Below are 17,674 nucleotides of genomic sequence, written 5' to 3' on the forward strand. Positions count from 1 at the left end.
GCCGTGCTGAACCTCCAGCCGACGGTGAAGCGCGTTTTCGGCGTGGAGCTGGACATAGCCGTGGAGGAGGTGGAGGCGGAGGCGCATCAGACCGGGCTCATGTGGTTGCAGCTGAAGGGGACAACGGGTGACGTTCAAGCAGCCAAGGTGAGGTCAAGAAGATCTGCGTTGACAGCTGAGTCAAAATGTCATGGCAAGATGACATGACGCACAAGTCATCTGGTCGTCCGTCTAACTTAGAATTACATCCTGTGAGTAGTCTACACAGTGAATAATAATAGGCTAAAAAAACAACAACAAAAACCTCCAACGACATATCCATCATAAAGCAAATAAGCGAGACATTCATCAAAACAATCACTAGGTTTGATGTTTGACTTTCATAAAACACAGAATTTTCTGTAGGCCTAGGATTTATTGTCACGTTTGGAGAAAGATTTGATTATTTGACTTCACTGAGGTGTACAGTGAGGAGGTATGGAGGCCTAACAAAGTTTAAAATTAGAATTAAACAAACCTGCGGCATTGCCTGAAGATCATGACAGCTCTCTATGAAGCCATTCCGAATCCGGCACCATCCCCTGGTCTTAAAAGAACCCAATACTGATACAAACAGGTTAAATTGTCATTGTTATTATGTAGCTGACTGTTCTATATGACGTATGACGTTATATGACGTTATTCCCTTAGACCACAGTTCTTCCTATAAGCCACAGTTGCTCCATGTTGGTAAACAAATGTCTGGCCACAGTGTACTACACTACAGTACAGTATTACAGTCACACTACCCTGATCTCTTGTCCTCCTCCTCTTTGCTCATCTGTCTGCCAGGCTTTGCAGGTGTGTGTGTGTGTGTGTGTGTGTGTGTGTGTGTGTGTGTGTGTGTGTGTGTGTGTGTGTGTGTGTGTGTGTGTGTGTGTGTGTGTGTGTGTGTGAATATGTGTGTGCGTTTTAGGACATCTAATAGGGACATCTTATAGGGCTCTGTACTACAAAGTACATCACATTTTATACTTTGTAGACACGTTTATCCAAAACAAAAGCGGACACTGACAAGCCACCAGTGTTTAGAGGTATACAGAGTTGGGCAAGGCATAACAAACTAAGTGCAGCCAAGGTGCAGGAAATTGATGGTGAGTGCAGTATGCCGAGTCATGTTTTGTTTTGTGATGTTATGTTGTGCTGTTATCACATGTCACGTCACATGAAGTTATCTTCTGTTATGTTACACTGCATTCTACTGTGCTGTTCTGTTCTGTGTTGTCCTGTGCTTTTCTCCTCTGTGCCATGCTGTGCTGTGTTATGTCATGTCTCCATCATCATGCCATCTCTCCACTGTGTCTTCTCGCCTGGTCCCACAGCTCTTTGTGAAGGGCGTAGTGAACCAGGAGGAGCAGCAGGAAGTGTTCTACCCAGAGGTCCTTCACTGTGTCTTCTGTGGAGCCCGAGGGCTGTTCATGGACTGCCTGATCAGAAACACTTCGGCTCATATTGTGGTAAGGAGGGGGTCAAGATTTGCTTCAGCTTCAGCCTCAATGCAGCTTTCTGCTCTACCCACCGGCTCTCTCTACCTTACGTCAACCAGCAACTCATTGGACTTGCACATACAGTACAGTACAGCTAGGACAGAAATTAGTTGTTTGAAACTATTTTGACTTAAGGATTTTTTTGTCCAGTTTTTTGGGGAAATCACAAGGTTGGCATTTCCCATTGAATTTCAAGGGGCAGGGACTTCCTCACTTGAGTTTATATAATAGCTCCCTGCTTGCGCCTTCTGTTGCTGCAGTATCAATGAATAGAAACAGTTCTAATTTTAGCAGTTCCCCTGTACAGTAAGGCAATCCAGTTTATTTCATACACAGAAGCAGTTCAATGTGAGTCGCCAAACTACTTGAAGAAGCGTAAAACACAGCATATGAGTTGAGTATACAAAGGCACGAAACTGTCTCTCTGTCTGTCTCTCTCTGGCCTCAACCAAACGTTTTGGTTTACACGAGCAGGGGGAAGGTTTCTGTATCTCATGTTGTGTTTTGCATTTCAAAGTATCTATCCAGCAAGAAATAAACATGGGCCTATGGCATATTTCTGTAAATGTGTGTTTATTTCCCATTTCACCAGGAGTTCAATAACCTTAAGATATCAAAGCAGTTCAAAGCTAGCATGATAACTTTGAATGGTGGGTTGGTGGAATGCCACTTTAAATATGGTAGATAGCTAATTCAGGCCAAGACCAAATAAAGAGGGCAGCTAAGAGTTGAGAAGGATTGTTCAAGGTTCAGGTTTAGAACCACATTCTTGGAAATGATGCAAGGTTACTACAACGCATGATTACATTCCTGAACTCAGAATCACTAACACAAACTAATATAGAAGTTGAAACCAATAACCTGCAAAGGCATCCGACGACACAACATTTGAAGACAATACATAAAATAGCCAGTAGATTTTTTTAAAGGGTGTGGAATGGGTGGGGATCTAATGCATGCAATTACTTCATTATGTTTTGACACTCTACTCCTCTTGTGTATGAATTTTTATTCCTTCTGTACCTCTATCTTTTTAGAGGTGCTCTGTACTCGATTTTGCCTTAAAATAAAAACATAATTCTAATTGCAAAGCAAGCCAACATGTTCATCCAATCAAATCTTTACCTTATGAAACACTTGCTACATCTGCAGCTTCTTTCCAGTAGGTGGTAGATTTGGTATATGTATTCATATGTTGTACATTATCACACAATTGTTTAATGTCTGCATCATTTTGATACCATCTCTAAAACATTGCCTGTATTCTGTTCTCCCCTACTCCGGTGTAGGTGGGATCCCCAGGCTGTGTGCTCATCTCCGGCCTGGCCGAGCCTGCGGTCCGGGCCTACTCCCTCATCGTGGACCTGGTGGAGAGGTACGAGGCCAGCCAGGGTCGGCGCATGGATGCTGGGGCGCGGGGAGCAGGCGAGTCCCTGGACTCCCGTCGAGCCTTCAAGGCCCTGGTGGAGAGGTGGGACGACCGGCACACGCTGGACCTGCTGGTGCTGCCGGCAACGGTGAAGGAGGTCCTTCTGGAATTAGTGAGGGACAGCCGCTGGGGATCGACCTCTACCTCGACCTTGACCGCCGAGGCTCCTGCTCTTGCGCCGTGGACAGACCTTGACCGGCCCAGTGCAGGGCTGGGGGCTACAGCCCTAGACAAAGAGTCTTACAACACGATCCCAGAGCTTCACACTGACCACAGAAACCAGCACATACCAGGAGGCAGCAACAACACCACACATCTGCTCCTTCCATCTCAGTCAAACACATCAATGGAGGCAAGTGCACAGCCCCAGCAGCAGGGCACAGTTTTACCCTCTACCTCTCCTGGAGTAGCACCGCCTGGAGCAGTACCATTTGACCCCTTCACCCGTGGTTTGGTAGCTGTAGATGGGGCCCACCCTGCTCTGGGTCCCACAGAGGTCACCAACGTGGACATCAGAGATCCAGGTCTCCAGGCAGCGCAGCCTCCTGAATGGACGAGAAGCATCCCGCAAGAAGATTCCGATATCGACATCATTGTTGACGAGGACGATGATGATGATGTTGTTGAGGTGTCGCCCGTGACGACGGGCCTGCCGGTGGGTGCTGGTGGTGGTGTTGGTGGCGGCAACGGTCGCCAGGACGACGTGAGCCTCCTGCTGAAGTTCTTCACGGCCATGGGCTTCCGGGAGGAGGCCGTGCGGAGGGTGATCGCCCGCACGGGCCCGCGGGACGCCTGCGAGATCCTGGAGCTGGTGCAGCAGGAGCAGGACCGGGAGCAGGCGCAGGGCGACATGGAGGTGGTGGTGGAGGAGGAGTGGGAGGAGAGGACAAAGGAGGAGGGGGAGGAGGTGGACACCACCCGAAACAAGAACCACACCAGCAGCAGCAGCAGCAGGAGGTCAGGTGATGGAGCTGAAGGGGAGTCAGGCCTGAATGGGAGGTTGGAGGAGAGAGGAGGGGCAACACTGAGCCACAGTGCTGCAGGGAGCATGGCAGACAGCAGAGCAGGAGAAGGAGGGATCAGGAGGAGTACGAGCAGACAAGAGCAGGAGAAGGAGAAGAGGAAAGAGGTGGACAATAAGAAGTTTGAGGAGGAGGAGGAGAAGGAGGACTTTGTCCTGGGTGTGGTGAAGAAGGCGGCTGCCAGCTGCGGCTACACGGAGGAGCAGGTGCAGGAGGTGTGCAGCAACCTGCCAGAGGTCAGCCTCCACCAGGTGGTCCTGGAGCTCCAGAGGCAGACGGGGAAGGACGGCAAGCCACCTGGGACAAACGCAACAGGAGCAGCAGCAGCAGCAGCAGCAGCAGCAGCAGCAGCAGCAAACTCCTCCGCTTCTGCTTCTGGTTTTGGTTTCGACGCGGCTCGACAAGGACAGCAGAGACCTCAAGAGTCGGTTGACGTTTCGGATGGCTTGGTCAATGAGGAGGAAAGGACGAGGAGGAGAAGAAGGCAAGAGGAGGAGCTGGAGGAAGAGAAGAGGAGGAATGCTACTAAAGATGTGAAGGATAGAACAGTCGTTGGAACGAGACAGACTGAGAGGGAAGGCGACTATCAGAGGACAACGGTAGGCACAGTGAGACCACAGGCCACCAAAGAACCGACTTCACAGAATGCACCCAAACCTTTTTCAGAACACACAGCGATCGAGAGGTACCTCATCGACCAAGCGTACGGTGACAAAAGCCATGAGGTCTCGCCGCATACGGAAAGGACTACAGCCACAAACAAACAGCAAGGTGGTCTTCAACGTTTTCAGCCTCCTGGAACCGAAGCTGCTGGGAAGACCAAACCAACCAACTGGAACACCTTTAGTCATCCAGGCCAGCCTCGAGCACCCAACCCTGGTCAGTCGCACAAAGGAGGCCAAATACAAGCAGGTCTTCCATATGATACGATTGTTAATTATTCATTTAATTTAATCAATTTATGTTGCAATATGTCAAGCAAGACATATCATTTAGTACATGCACATAGGTTCATCTTATCCAATATATTTTGCTATATATGCCAACACTGCTGTTGTTGTCATTTTCATGTATCACTTCCATACATAATATTACTATACATGACTGTATTGCCTTGCTATATATTTAGAATTTTTTGTTGTTGCCATCAGCCCCCATCAGAGGTCCACCACGACCCCTCTACCCACAACAGATTTTCGTGCCTACGCCAGGCCCTGCACAGGCGTCCTTCCCCTCCAGGCCCCACCTGAGGCAGAACGTCCGACCCCCGACTGCGATAGCAGCAGGGGCTGGACCCATCGTCACCGGGCAACGGCGCTTCCTGGAGAGCCTGCAGAAGCCGTTTCAGCTGGAGCTGGCCGACGAGCCCGGAGATCCAAGCCTGCGTCAGGTCATCATCGACGCCAGCAATGTTGCCATGAGGTAATTAAGTGCTGTTGTAATTCACAGTGACTATGTAGAGTACAGAACACCACAGCAGAATAGAGTACTGTAATAATACTAGAGATGCACAGGATCCAAGATCCGGTTCCGGATAACGGCAGGATAATAGGGTTTTTCAGACTATCCGGATCCGGCAGGATCTTAAGCAGTGGATCCGGTATCCGGCAGTTACCTAAAAATCAGGATCTGGTGCATCTCTAGCCTAGGCTTTTCAGTCAGTCTCTCACAACCCCAATTGCTGCATGGAGTGAAAGAACTTTGGAAGTGGCCAGTGCAGGCAGTGTGGCAGTAAGCCAATGAATCTAAAAATAGTTTGAGCCAGCCAACGTAATGAAAAGGGCCCAGGTGTGCCAGTAGGCTATGTGTTTCAACCCTTTCGTAGGATCCGGTATCCGGTTCCGGATCCGGCAGGAGCTTAAGCAGTGGATCCGGTATCCGGCAGGATCCTAAAAATCAGGAAACGGTGCATCTCTAAATAATACTGTATTAGCTTGAAATTAACGTGCCCCATAGTATCACGGAACAGTGTAACATGACCCCTGGCATCCCAACCTGCGTCAAGCCATCACTGATGGCAGCATTGTTGCCATGAGGTAAGTTCTGTTGCAACTCATGGTGACTATGTAGTAGAATTGTGTACAGTACTGATCGAAGATAAAGTGGAGTTAAAGAGATAAAGTATAGTTGCACCCTGCACCCCAGGGAACCCAACCTGCATCCGGTCATCATTCATGTTAGCAATGTTGCGATGAGGTCAGTAAGAACTGTTGAAACTCACAGCCAGGGCTGGATTAAGGTAGCCTGGGGCCCCTAGGCTACAGGTTGCTGTGGGCCCCCCTCAGAAGCCAAATTTCGTGACAAATTTACATAGACAGCATCATAATTATGAGTTAGGAATTAAGGATAACATGTCTAACAACTGTGCTGAACACAACAGATATATTTTGAATATTACATCTTGTCACAATTCTGTAAATTTTTCACTTTTGGACAATCAGGGAGCCCCTGGCAGGTGGGGGCCCCTAGGCTGCAGCCATATCTAGCCTGTGCAGTAATCCGGCCCTGCTCACAGCGGCTATGTGAACATAGAAGCTAAGAAAAGTGCCTGCATTGCGATGGATTGCCTTTTGCCCGTCATTGTTGGAACTTGCCTGGACTAGAGTGGAGCAGAGTAGAATAGGGGTACTTTATCAATCCCTATCATTACATCGCTGGCAAAAACAAAGCACTGCTGCAACTTGCTTTACCAACATCGGCTCTGTTGACTATTTTGTTGCATTTTTTGTTGTTGTGTTTTGATATGAAGATGTGGCACGTGGAGCATACTGTAGATGCTGAAATATATTTTTGGAAATAGGCACCAGCTATGCCCTTATGACATTCTGTATGTCTTAATGACTTTCTGTATGAAGACAGTGGTAGTTTGCAGCGTTGAAACTTGCATAGTCTTCCCCAATGGTCAATGATATGACCAATGTCTGACATAGCTGTCACTTTTATCCCAGGCGACCTCCACACAGTTATTTAGGTACGGAGACACACCACCCTCCCCCATGTGGAGCAATGTCGTTTATTTTTTCAACCCAGTCTGTATATAGCACGGGCAGTAAAACATAGCCCCCAGTGACCCAAAGTGACCCAGTGATTCCTCAGTGTCCACAGTGCTAGTGGAGAGGTTTGAGATCAACCAGGGTCAGTGCATGGATTTCAATCCAGCTTGGATTTGGTATGAACAAGACTCACAACCTTTGGTATAGAAAAGGCTTGCAACTCTTCTGGCCTTGTTCATGTAGTCAGATGTACTTATACTTTAAATACTAATTAATGATCCATTCTTAAATAATTATTTGTCATTCATTTATGAATAGATCTTTATTATTCATTAATTGATGAAATTAAGTGCCTCTGCATAGGTGCCCAGTTGCCTGGTTAACACCAGACCTAATCACAAGTGAGAATAGGTCTGGGGAGTTGCCTATTGTAAATTCCGTATGGGGCCGGAATACTTGGCTATTATGACACACTGCCCTGCTCTCTGATTGGGCAGAGAAACTGTTAAGGTCGGAATGCTTGGCCATTATGACACAGATCCCATGATCTTGTACGTTATGAGTCATCCTCGCCATACTGTCTTTCAGATCGAAACGATTGTGTAGAACTAAAGGCAGTATGGGAGTTCCCAGGCTAGGTCCCCAGGTGGAAATACGGTATATCATCACTACATGTCTTTGGAAGCACATTTTAAGAGCTCTTTTCCAAAATGCTCTGAAATACAATTTTCATAAATATATATTTTCAATAATATTTTAAGGCAGCATCAGGAAAATTGGTACTGGGTTAATATGATCTGATATGTCCATAACAAATTCAAATATTAAAACAGGTGATTTCAACAATATTATTAGAAAAAAACATTGAAACACTTCATTATTGAATATCTCTGAACATGGCACTTTAGAAAAGAGCTCTTCATTTCTTGACTACGTACAAAACCAGTACAGTATGAGCCACCCGTGGTGTGAAAAATGGAGAGATATTCACACCCATGTCAGATAATTGCTGAGCAATGTTGACTAGCTAGATTACCACACCTGTGGCGGAGGAATGCAGGACACCGCCGAATTATTTTCCTAGCATTGAGCAAGGACAGTGTAGAAACCTGCACTCGCAAGCTCGCCTATACATGTATGCTGATGATTGGTTAAGGGCCAAAACGTGCTTGCTGTTGACATGGTGGTTTAATAAATAATAATGAGACTGATCTTGAGAGTTCAGTTTCCTCCACTTTCGATGTAAATGGGGCATCATTAAAACAGCAGAGAGAATCATTGGATGTCAACTACCCACACTTGAGGAGATCCACCATACACGCTGCACAAACAGAGCATTAAACATCCTTAAAGATCACACACACCCTGGTCACAGGCTCTACCATCTGGCAGGCGCTTTAGGACTCTGCGTGCCTGCACTACGAGAATGAAGGACAGTTTCTATCCTACTGCCATTAGACTTTTGAACTCAATACGTCACCTGCCCCCCCTCAATACTTCAGGACTATCGATACTGTGAGATGCACATAGATTTTTATGGATTTTTATATATTATTTATTATATCTTTTATTTTGTGGGCATTTGTGGGTTGCTACTAAACATAATCTCACTATATTTATATAGTGACAATAAAAGCACTCTACTCTACTCTACTCTCTAATGATTTCCTGTGTCCACACCCACAGCCATGGCCTAGGCCAGTTCTTCTCGTGCCGGGGCATCGCCCTGGCTGTGCAGCACTTCTGGGACCGCGGCCACCGCCAGATCTCAGCCCTCCTACCCCAGTGGAGGGAGAAGAGGGACCCCAAAGTCAAAGGTACTGAATGGCCAAACCATCACCACAGAAGTCATAGTGAAATGATCAAGCTCTACAGAATAACAGTCCTTTAAATGTGTTATTAACATTTTTTTTAAAGGAAATAATTGTAAACAAAACATTTGAAGTAACAATGTTTGGAAGTCAGAGGTGTGCTCAGTCCCTTCAGAAAGATGAAAAAAGTATTCTTGTGGGTGCTCTTTGGTTCAAGGTTCAATGTCAAAAAAGTTGCTTGAAAAGAGAAACCCCCTGAAGAAGGCTCAACTGCCGCTACGCGTGGGCAATATTAAAGTCCTTAATGGACATGTCATAATGATATAGACATTTTTAACTATACTTTTTCGAGTGCCTTGGTGAAGAAAAGTTTTTTTTCTCTCTTTTCAAGCAACTTTTTAAAACATTTGAAGTGCTTGTAAATGAGTAATAACCATCCTACATTTTCCCAGCGGAGTGGGAATCTGAGTTTGATGTTTGTTTTCCTGCTGGACACTTCTATATCCAATGGCTTCATATTCTTACTCTTTGGAGAACAAACTTCCAGTACTGCTGCAACTTTTATGTGTCTGTTGGTTATTATTCATTATTTACAAAGTGTTTCTAAAGCTTTTTAGCCACTGTTGTTCCAAACTGTTTCCAAAGTATTATGGCACATTATCATGCATTTTCTTCGTGATGTGTATCTGTACTTTAATGTTAATTTACTGTGATGAGCACTATGAAAATCTGTCTTTATTTCTATATGTTTCTATATATTTGTGCGTGTGCGTGTGCGTGTGCGTGTGCGTGTGCGTGTGTGTGTGTGTGTGTGTGTCCTCTTTCTCCAGAGCAACAGTATCTGACTCAGTTGAGCAGCCTTGGCCTGCTGTCATACACACCGTCCCGGGAAGTCCAGGGGAAAAGAATCAACTCCTACGACGACAGGTGTGTGTGTGTGTGTGTGTGTGTGTGTGCGTGTGTACGTGTGCGTGGTTCTTTACATGCATAGTCATCATGGCCGCCTTTACAACATGTTCACATGCTCAAACTATAGTCAGCTAAGTCGGTCAGCAGTACAGGAACTGATCGGTCAGAAACATGATATCAAAGAACAACAAAATGTGCTTGTCTAATCGAAGGACATGACGCTACAAAGGATTTTACAAACATAGATATGCATAATTCTTTGTATGCCTGTTTTCTTTTTCTGGTATCTTGCTCAGATTCAGTCTGTAAGATTAGAATGTTCTATACTGGAATGTACAGTCACAGGCCTCTGTACACACTAAGGGCTTCTGCACACCGGCTCTGACAAAGTGCTGAGCACTGCTCAGCTAAAATTTGATTCCATTGTTTTCAATAGAACCACGCACACTGGCGCCGATGTCCGCGGACATTCGCCGATGTCGGATAGCAATTAGAGGCAAGTTCTATTTTGTCGGCGCCGCCCATTGACTATCAATTCAATGTTCGTGTGAAATTGGGTTTGGGGGTCCGAATTCTGTCGGAAGCAAAAGTGCGCCGCAGTGCTGTCGGAGCCGGTGTGCGGCCAGCCTAAGGCGGGATACATATGGAAACATATGGAAGAATGTATCTGTTTAAGCCCTCTGTACACATTAGTATGGCAAATTCAAATGAGAAAAAAATGCCTGTAAGCACTGGCTTCGCTAATAGCTTTCTGACAGCATAACACTGATACACATTTGTATTTATCTGACTTGATTTGTACTTGGCCCCAGAGTAGTGGAAACTTTGTGTCTAATTAACAATGGGTTGCTCAATGGCAACATGTGGACAAATGTGTGTGACATCATGGAAGCTACATGGATGTTGGGGTTCACAGATGACCCATGCCATTACATTACATTACATTACACTTAGCTGACACTTTAATCCAAAACGACAAAGTTATTTTACAGACAATTGCTTACAGTCCCTGTAGCAATGTGGGGTTGGGTGCCCTGCTCAAGGACACTTCAGCCATGGATGGAGGTGTAGAGAGATGTACGAGTGTCTTAAGACCACCTCCCTAACCACTAGGACACTGCTGAACTACAAGGTTCTCTGCGAGGTTCACCACCTTTTGGAACAAATGCCCCAAACACCCTCCCCCCTAAGTTATCCTAAGCCTCTAGGCCCCATCATCATGATGATGATAATAACCCCGGGTGCCCCCTGTCAGCTTTCTCAATGGCTCCGAGGGCTCTCTAATGCTAGCCAGGCTGTGCCCTCCTAGTGACGCAACAGCTTCAGCATTGCTACCAGTCAGGTCGAGTCAATGCAAGTACTTTCTGAGTTCCCGCAAATACGGGAACTCCTCCCACTTTGTTGGGAAGCAAACAATCATTAGCCAAACCAAGGGAGGCCATTTGGGATATGCTGTTTGGGAAAAGTTAATTGTTATGCTCTTGGTCAGACTAAGTCTCGAAGAGATTTGAAAGTCGATGATAATCAGGCTACTCTAAGGCCCCCCTTGGGGGCTGTGGAGTCCCCGTTGAGAATTACTACACTAGTGTGATCCCGCTCAAGCAAAAGCTTTTTAGAAACACACTCAGCGTGCTGCAGACGTCTCTCTCGCACCAGCTATTTCCACTCACTGACACAGACATGCAACAGGTGGGGTAGAGGAGTAGTGGCATATGGTCTGCAGGGGTCACCAACCATTTTTGCACTGAGGACCGGTTTGATTTTTTTGCAGACTGGCAGATCAGATACAAGTTCATTTGGGGGAAAAATGTAATAATATTCCAGGTAGGATGGTAAACAATATGATCTAACACCCTAAGCTGGTCAACACCCCACTGGAATAACATAAAATAGACTAATGCCCCCCAATGGCAAGTGAGCAACCCCCTCTCAGCTGTATCCTTCTGAACGCAACTCTTACGTTAGATAGAACCGATTTATACACGGTTCATATATCTCCTTGTTGATCAGAAGATGTCGGAAATGTTTATGCCCAGGAACAGAGTTTTCATGTTCATTATACCGGTATTTCTATTTCTCTTGTCAGGTTCATGCTTCAGCTTGCCCAGAAGACAGGTGGGGTGATTGTGACGAATGACAACATGAGAGATCTGTTTGACGAATCATATCAGTGGAAGGACATCATTAGGAAAAGGTAGAGTGACGATCTTAATGAGTAATTAATGCATTTGAAGAATAACAGTAACAGACATATCAAGGAAAAAACTACATTTTAAAAAGTTTACACTGTTTTTCTTGTCATCTGTTGTCATCTTGACAAGTAGTCTTTTTAAGAATGATTAAAATTTAGCTTTTCGGTCCTGTCGTGGCCTAACGGTAGGGCACTGGGTTACTACACCAGCGACCCGGGTTCGATTCCGGCCCGGGTCATTTGCCAATCCTCCACCATTTCTCTTTCTCACTCGCTTCCTGTCATCATCTGCAACTGTCTTATCAAATAAAGGCAAAAAAAAATCCCTGAATAATATACAGTATTAAAAAATTACTATTGATATCAATGAGTATATAAGCACCATGTTAATAAATGCTAATAAATCAAGTCAGAACTTTCCATCACAAATTGATGTTTGTGCTTCGCAAGGTGTCTTGCAATAATGCTGCAACAACTGAAATTGATTGGTGTTGTTATGTAATGCATCTATTGTGATGTGTTGTAGCCTGCTCCAGTACACGTTTGTTGGGGATCTCTTCATGGTTCCAGATGATCCTCTGGGCAGAGACGGGCCTCATCTCAATGACTTCCTTCGCTCGCAGCCGAGGTAGTGTACAGGAACACGCTCAAACTCCAGTTCCTCATTTAGATACATGCTGTTATGACGACTATATACTGTATGTGACTTATCTAGTTATTAAATAACTACAGAATGTGGAGGACATGGAGAAGTTGCTGCACAACATTTAGAAGTTGCTTGATGTGCATAAATCTTTCTCTCTCTCTCTCTCTCTCTCTCTCTCTCTCTCTCTCTCTCTCTGCAGATCCGCCATGAACAGCAGTCACACTTTTCCCTCTTCATACTCCAACCAAAACCAACACCAACGTTTTCAGTCTGAGCTGCCGCAGTTCCGTGACCACACACTAGGGGGCAGCCGAGCCCCAGCACCAGAGGAGTTCCAGTCTGACCATGCTGCAGACCTCTGGGTATGGACCTGCATCAACACAATACATGATCTTGGTCTTACAAACTCTCTCAACCCTGTGCTTTTGTTGGTGTGGTAAAGCATATTGAGCCGCATGGTCAAAAGAGTGAAGTTGTATGCAAGTGGTTTTCTTTTTGGTTGTGCCAGAGCATTTTCAGCATTTTGGGTGTTTTTTTCCAAGACATACAGAACATTGAATTCTATGCCCACAATACCACATTGGAAAAAATGCATTGACGTGCTTAAAGGTGCACTGTGTAATATGGATGCACATTGAAACTGTGCTGCCTATTGCCAAATTTGATCTATTCATGAATATTTACTAAAGAGTGAACTAATATTTACTAGTATGACCAAGGGACAATACGTTTTGCAGCTAAAAATGGCATACAATGGAGAAGATCCCACTTTTCATGTATGTAAAAGGCAATTTTCCCAGTCATAATGAAGAATTAGAAATTAATGATGGTAGTAAGTATTTGTTAAAAAGGTAACATTTGTGAATGGACAGCGTGAATTCTGGAAAAGAACTACTAAAAAAAAAAATATTACACAGTCCACCTTTAAGCAACATTTGTACGGGACATTGGGATTTGAATTGGCATGCTTAGGCGTTATTAGCATTCAGTGAGTTAATATTAATCAATATTATCATTACTATTTTACTATTTCCAGGGCTGGGAGCTGGTGAGGCCAGGAGGGGGCAGTAAAGCGCCTAAAGGTCGAGGGGACGGCGGCCCCGGTGGCGTCACTGGGGCGAAGAAGAAGCAGCAGCAGCGGAGTGCGGAGGAGACGTGCCGGCTGCGAGAGAGCCTGACCCAGGTGTTCCCCGGCCAGGCCGGAGCCGTGGCCTCGGCCCTATCCAACCACCCCACGCTCCGCGACGTCAACATGCTCTCCCACTTTATACTGGAGCAGCAGACCGCCGGAGACTAGAGGGGAGGAGAAGAAGAGGTGTGTGTGTGTGTGTGTGTGTGTGTGTGTGTGTGTGTGTGTGTGTGTGTGTGTGTGTGTGTGTGTGTGTGTGTGTGTGTGTGTGTGTGTGTGTGTGTGTGTGTGTGTGTTGGGTCCTGGGGTACTATGTTTTGTGTTTGTTTGATATGGGTAGGTGGGATTGTGCATTTAGTGTTTGTGTGTGTGTATGTGTGATATGGGAAGGTGAGACTGCCTGTAGTTGCCGGCCTTCAAGGTGAGTATGTGTGTGTGAATGTTTGCATAACATACATAACATACGTGTGTGTGTGCATGTATGAGTGCGTTGTGGGAGAGAGAGAGAACATGCATGCATCTTTTTGTGTAGCTGTGGGCAGTTGGATGAGCGCAAGCCCGAACTACTAAGATGACATGAGACTACAAATTATGAATGAAAATCAGCGCATATGCACTGCTAGCCTTAACTTCATGTCATCTGACATCTGATATCTAGCCATATTTATCCCATTGACCTTACTTTGTTCCCCAAGAGTTTACAAGTCATTAAAAGGGGAGAGTAGAGGGTTCTTTTGCCAATCATTTTGCAAGACCAAAGAGTTTGTATGTATGTATTTTCTGTGATATGATTCTTATCATGCCTCTTTCCCAAATTGTATGGCTATGTTTTAATGCCAAATTTGTATTGAAACATTTTCTCTATTTTGTTGGCAAACTGTGGCTGTGTTATTCAGTCACAACACTGAGATGATTTGAACTATTTTTATACTATATGTTTTAACTAGTGTCTTAATATGTGCTTGTAAATATGTATTTATTTAGCATCTCAACATTGCTGTTAAAATTTAAGAGTCGTTTTTAAAAAGCTCAACTCATTGTCATTGTTCTCTCTTTTTGATAGTATGTGGCCTGCGCTGGCAAAATTAGTCTGAAGTTTAAAAAAAATTGTTACCGTTTTTCTCTATTGTTAACACACAGTTTCTGGTACTTGAGGCACAACTCTGAAAATATCTCACCCATATAGCAACACAAGCACAGTTCCTTCTGTACACTAAATTTCAGTTCTAAAACATGTTTTCTCAAAACACTACACAAAATTCTATGGATTTGGCAGAATTTTCATGAACAAATGATAAAATTAACATTAGCAATCATAGCTTCATAAGGACACACATTACATGTGATATTGATGAATAGATGTGTAGACGCAGTGAGTTCACCCATAACTTTGAGTTGTTGAACGGCAAAATATGTAATACAAGAAATCATTTTCATGTGGTTACCTAGTATTTTACAATGAGTGCAATGTGCGATGTCAGTGTCAGCTAAATATGCAAAATAGATTTGTTTAATTTAGTCTAAAAATGTATTTCAGTATTTTACAACACAAATATACCCACAAATATACACTGAAGAAAATAAGGCATGCTGAGTATAGTGCTTTATGCACATTAATGTTCAAATGGTTCATGAGCGCAAACTGAAATGATGGCTTGTGTTTGTCATTTGACAACAAAATTGCTGTTTAAGAAGAGAGTATATTATTTATTGTTCATTTCGCAGATGTGAGTGTTTTTGCCCACCGTGTGTGAATCTTTTAAATTTTTCTGTAGATTTTTGAGAATATGAGATGATTCCAGAAAATGTGTGTTAGCAATTAGGGGAAACTGTACACATTTGATTCAAATGAAAAGCCTTGAAATTATTGCAATTTATCTATTTTCATTCTTGTATGGCTATTTGAAAAGAGGTTGATTTTAATTAAGATGTTATTTTTTTAAATCTATAAATGTGATTTTCCCAGATGTAGAATTTTAGGATGGTCATACATAAAATATCCCAACAATGACATTGGTCAAATATGTGTCTCTGTCCAACAGCTGATTCTAAAGTGCATTGTTTTATCTTTTCACTGTTGTCAAAATCACAATATTGAATCACACGTCCCTGTTCTGACGGACTCATTTTGTGAATTTTGGTCTCTTTTTTAGCTATTGTAACACATGTTCTCTTAACACATGTTTTCTGTCTAACTTGACATCCTACTGACATGATGAGTTCTTTCACATAAATAAAGAATGTGAAATATTTTTGGAAAATATCTTTTGAGTAATATTTCTTCTTGATCTTTTTGTTTGTGCTGTTTTCACAATCACAGTATGATTTCGTTTTATCATTATGTCATATTGACCTTTGGGCTAATAGGCCATTCTTATTTTTGTGCCCTCACATTATGATTTCGCTATTCTGCCACAGGTTCAGTATGAGGAGGGAGAGGGCATTGCTTGACAACCTTATTTCCTTAAGCAAACCTTAATAATCTTAAATGTAATCTGGGCTGTATAGCCAAGGTTCAAATTATGACATATATTAATATATAATGTAATATAGAAGAATATTAATATGGTAGCCATGCATGTTAGGCTCCTTCTATTTGTGTGTGTGTGTGTGTGCGTGCGTGCGTGCATGTGTGTTATGACAGGCCGCACCTGAAACAAAATGACAAGCTGAATCAGATAAGAATATTTCCTCTATTCTATTTACTGATTTATTCAATTCTTCAATCTCTTGAAGGTCTGAGGTCTGTGAAGCGCTATCTTTGTATTATTATTTTATTTTAGGCCTTTTTAACATTTTTAGCAAACTAAAAAAAAATGTACACAACAGTGATGCGGGTCGTGTGCAAGACTTTGCATTATGACATAAGTAAAGTGAATGTGAAGAAAATACCTTCTCTGTGAAATTCTGTAAACACTACTTTACCAAAAAAAAAAAAAAAAACATCTGATCTGTGATCAGTGTGGAGTTACCTGGCTGTGTGTAATGGTGGCCATGGGGACCAGCCTACAGACCAGCATACACAGCAGAGGGTCAGCAACCAAACGCAAAGTCATGATGCAAACAGACATTGTTATTACATGAGCACATGGAGAGTAAGGGGCAAATCCACATGCAATGAAAGTACCCATACATGGTCCGTATAGAAAAATCAGTGTGAACCCAGCAACAATTGTCACGTATAGGGCTGTATTCATGCCAGTGTAGGAGATTGAACGTGGTGCCTTACAGGCTAAGATGCATGTGGTTAGTATCGTAATATAAGTGCACCCAACAGGCACTAATATGAGAACAGGTCCAATATCTAAGACTGCAATTACGCTAGCTGTCCACAGAATGATGGAACTGGGGATGGACACAATTTGAGAGGACAAACACCTGTAGCGGAAGCAGAGAGTTTCTTTCAGCTTCAAGGTGCCCTGCAGTGCCACCAACTGGTGGAAAGGCAAACCACACAGCCTGGAGATGAGCAATGTATTGTAGAGAAATCTCGATCTCAATATCATAATCTCGAGACGTTGTGCAATGTAGAAAGGACTGTCAAGGAGCTCGAGGATATCACTGAGGAGGAGGAAGATGATGAAGGCTGAGGGTCGACCTCCTCTAGCTCTGAGTAATGTAACAGCCCAGACCCAGGCTGGCAGACCAGCACCCAGACCCACCATTTGGAACAGAGACATTCTAATGCTATAGTGTGCATTCTCATATTGCAGTGGGAAGGTGGTGGGTTCGCTGGTGGAGTTCATGATGATGTTGTAGTTCTCTAAGTAAGTAAGTAAGTAAGTAAGTAAGTAAATAGTTTTCAGAAAACAGAATGAGTTGTTATTATTCTTGTGCAAGCACATACACTTCGTGGAAATATAGGTGAATGGTGGTACGCATCATCAGTAGTGTTCCTCTGGGTCATGGGGTGTTTCGGCCCTTAACATTATACACCCTCTCCAGAGGCGGCCATCTGCAGGATGATCAGACCTGAACTTGCATCCCAAGCCCATTAGCCATGAAAATCACCTTGTTG

The 17,674-nt window shown here is 44.0% G+C and overlaps 1 protein-coding gene across 2 annotated transcripts in view; it reads left to right on the forward strand.

Moving 5' to 3' along the window:
- The window catches only part of khnyn (KH and NYN domain containing), a 16,711-nt gene extending 792 nt beyond the window's left edge, over nt 1–15,919 (forward strand). The window contains exons 2-11 of one of the 2 annotated variants that reach the window (XM_063186487.1): nt 1–147; nt 1,362–1,496; nt 2,816–4,889; nt 5,129–5,399; nt 8,657–8,787; nt 9,612–9,708; nt 11,777–11,884; nt 12,408–12,509; nt 12,727–12,889; nt 13,564–15,919. The exon at nt 1–147 is cut by the window's left edge and continues 125 nt beyond it. In XM_063186487.1, coding sequence (XP_063042557.1) covers nt 1–147; nt 1,362–1,496; nt 2,816–4,889; nt 5,129–5,399; nt 8,657–8,787; nt 9,612–9,708; nt 11,777–11,884; nt 12,408–12,509; nt 12,727–12,889; nt 13,564–13,824 — 3,489 coding nt within the window. In that variant the 3' untranslated portion in view covers nt 13,825–15,919. The remainder of the gene's footprint in view (nt 148–1,361; nt 1,497–2,815; nt 4,890–5,128; nt 5,400–8,656; nt 8,788–9,611; nt 9,709–11,776; nt 11,885–12,407; nt 12,510–12,726; nt 12,890–13,563) is intronic. The other variant, XM_063186488.1, reaches the window with a different exon arrangement.
- Nucleotides 15,920–17,674: the final 1,755 nt, after the last annotated feature.

The sequence above is a fragment of the Engraulis encrasicolus genome, chromosome 21 (assembly GCF_034702125.1).
Source record: "Engraulis encrasicolus isolate BLACKSEA-1 chromosome 21, IST_EnEncr_1.0, whole genome shotgun sequence".
In the NCBI taxonomy this organism is placed as follows: Eukaryota; Metazoa; Chordata; class Actinopteri; order Clupeiformes; family Engraulidae; genus Engraulis; species Engraulis encrasicolus.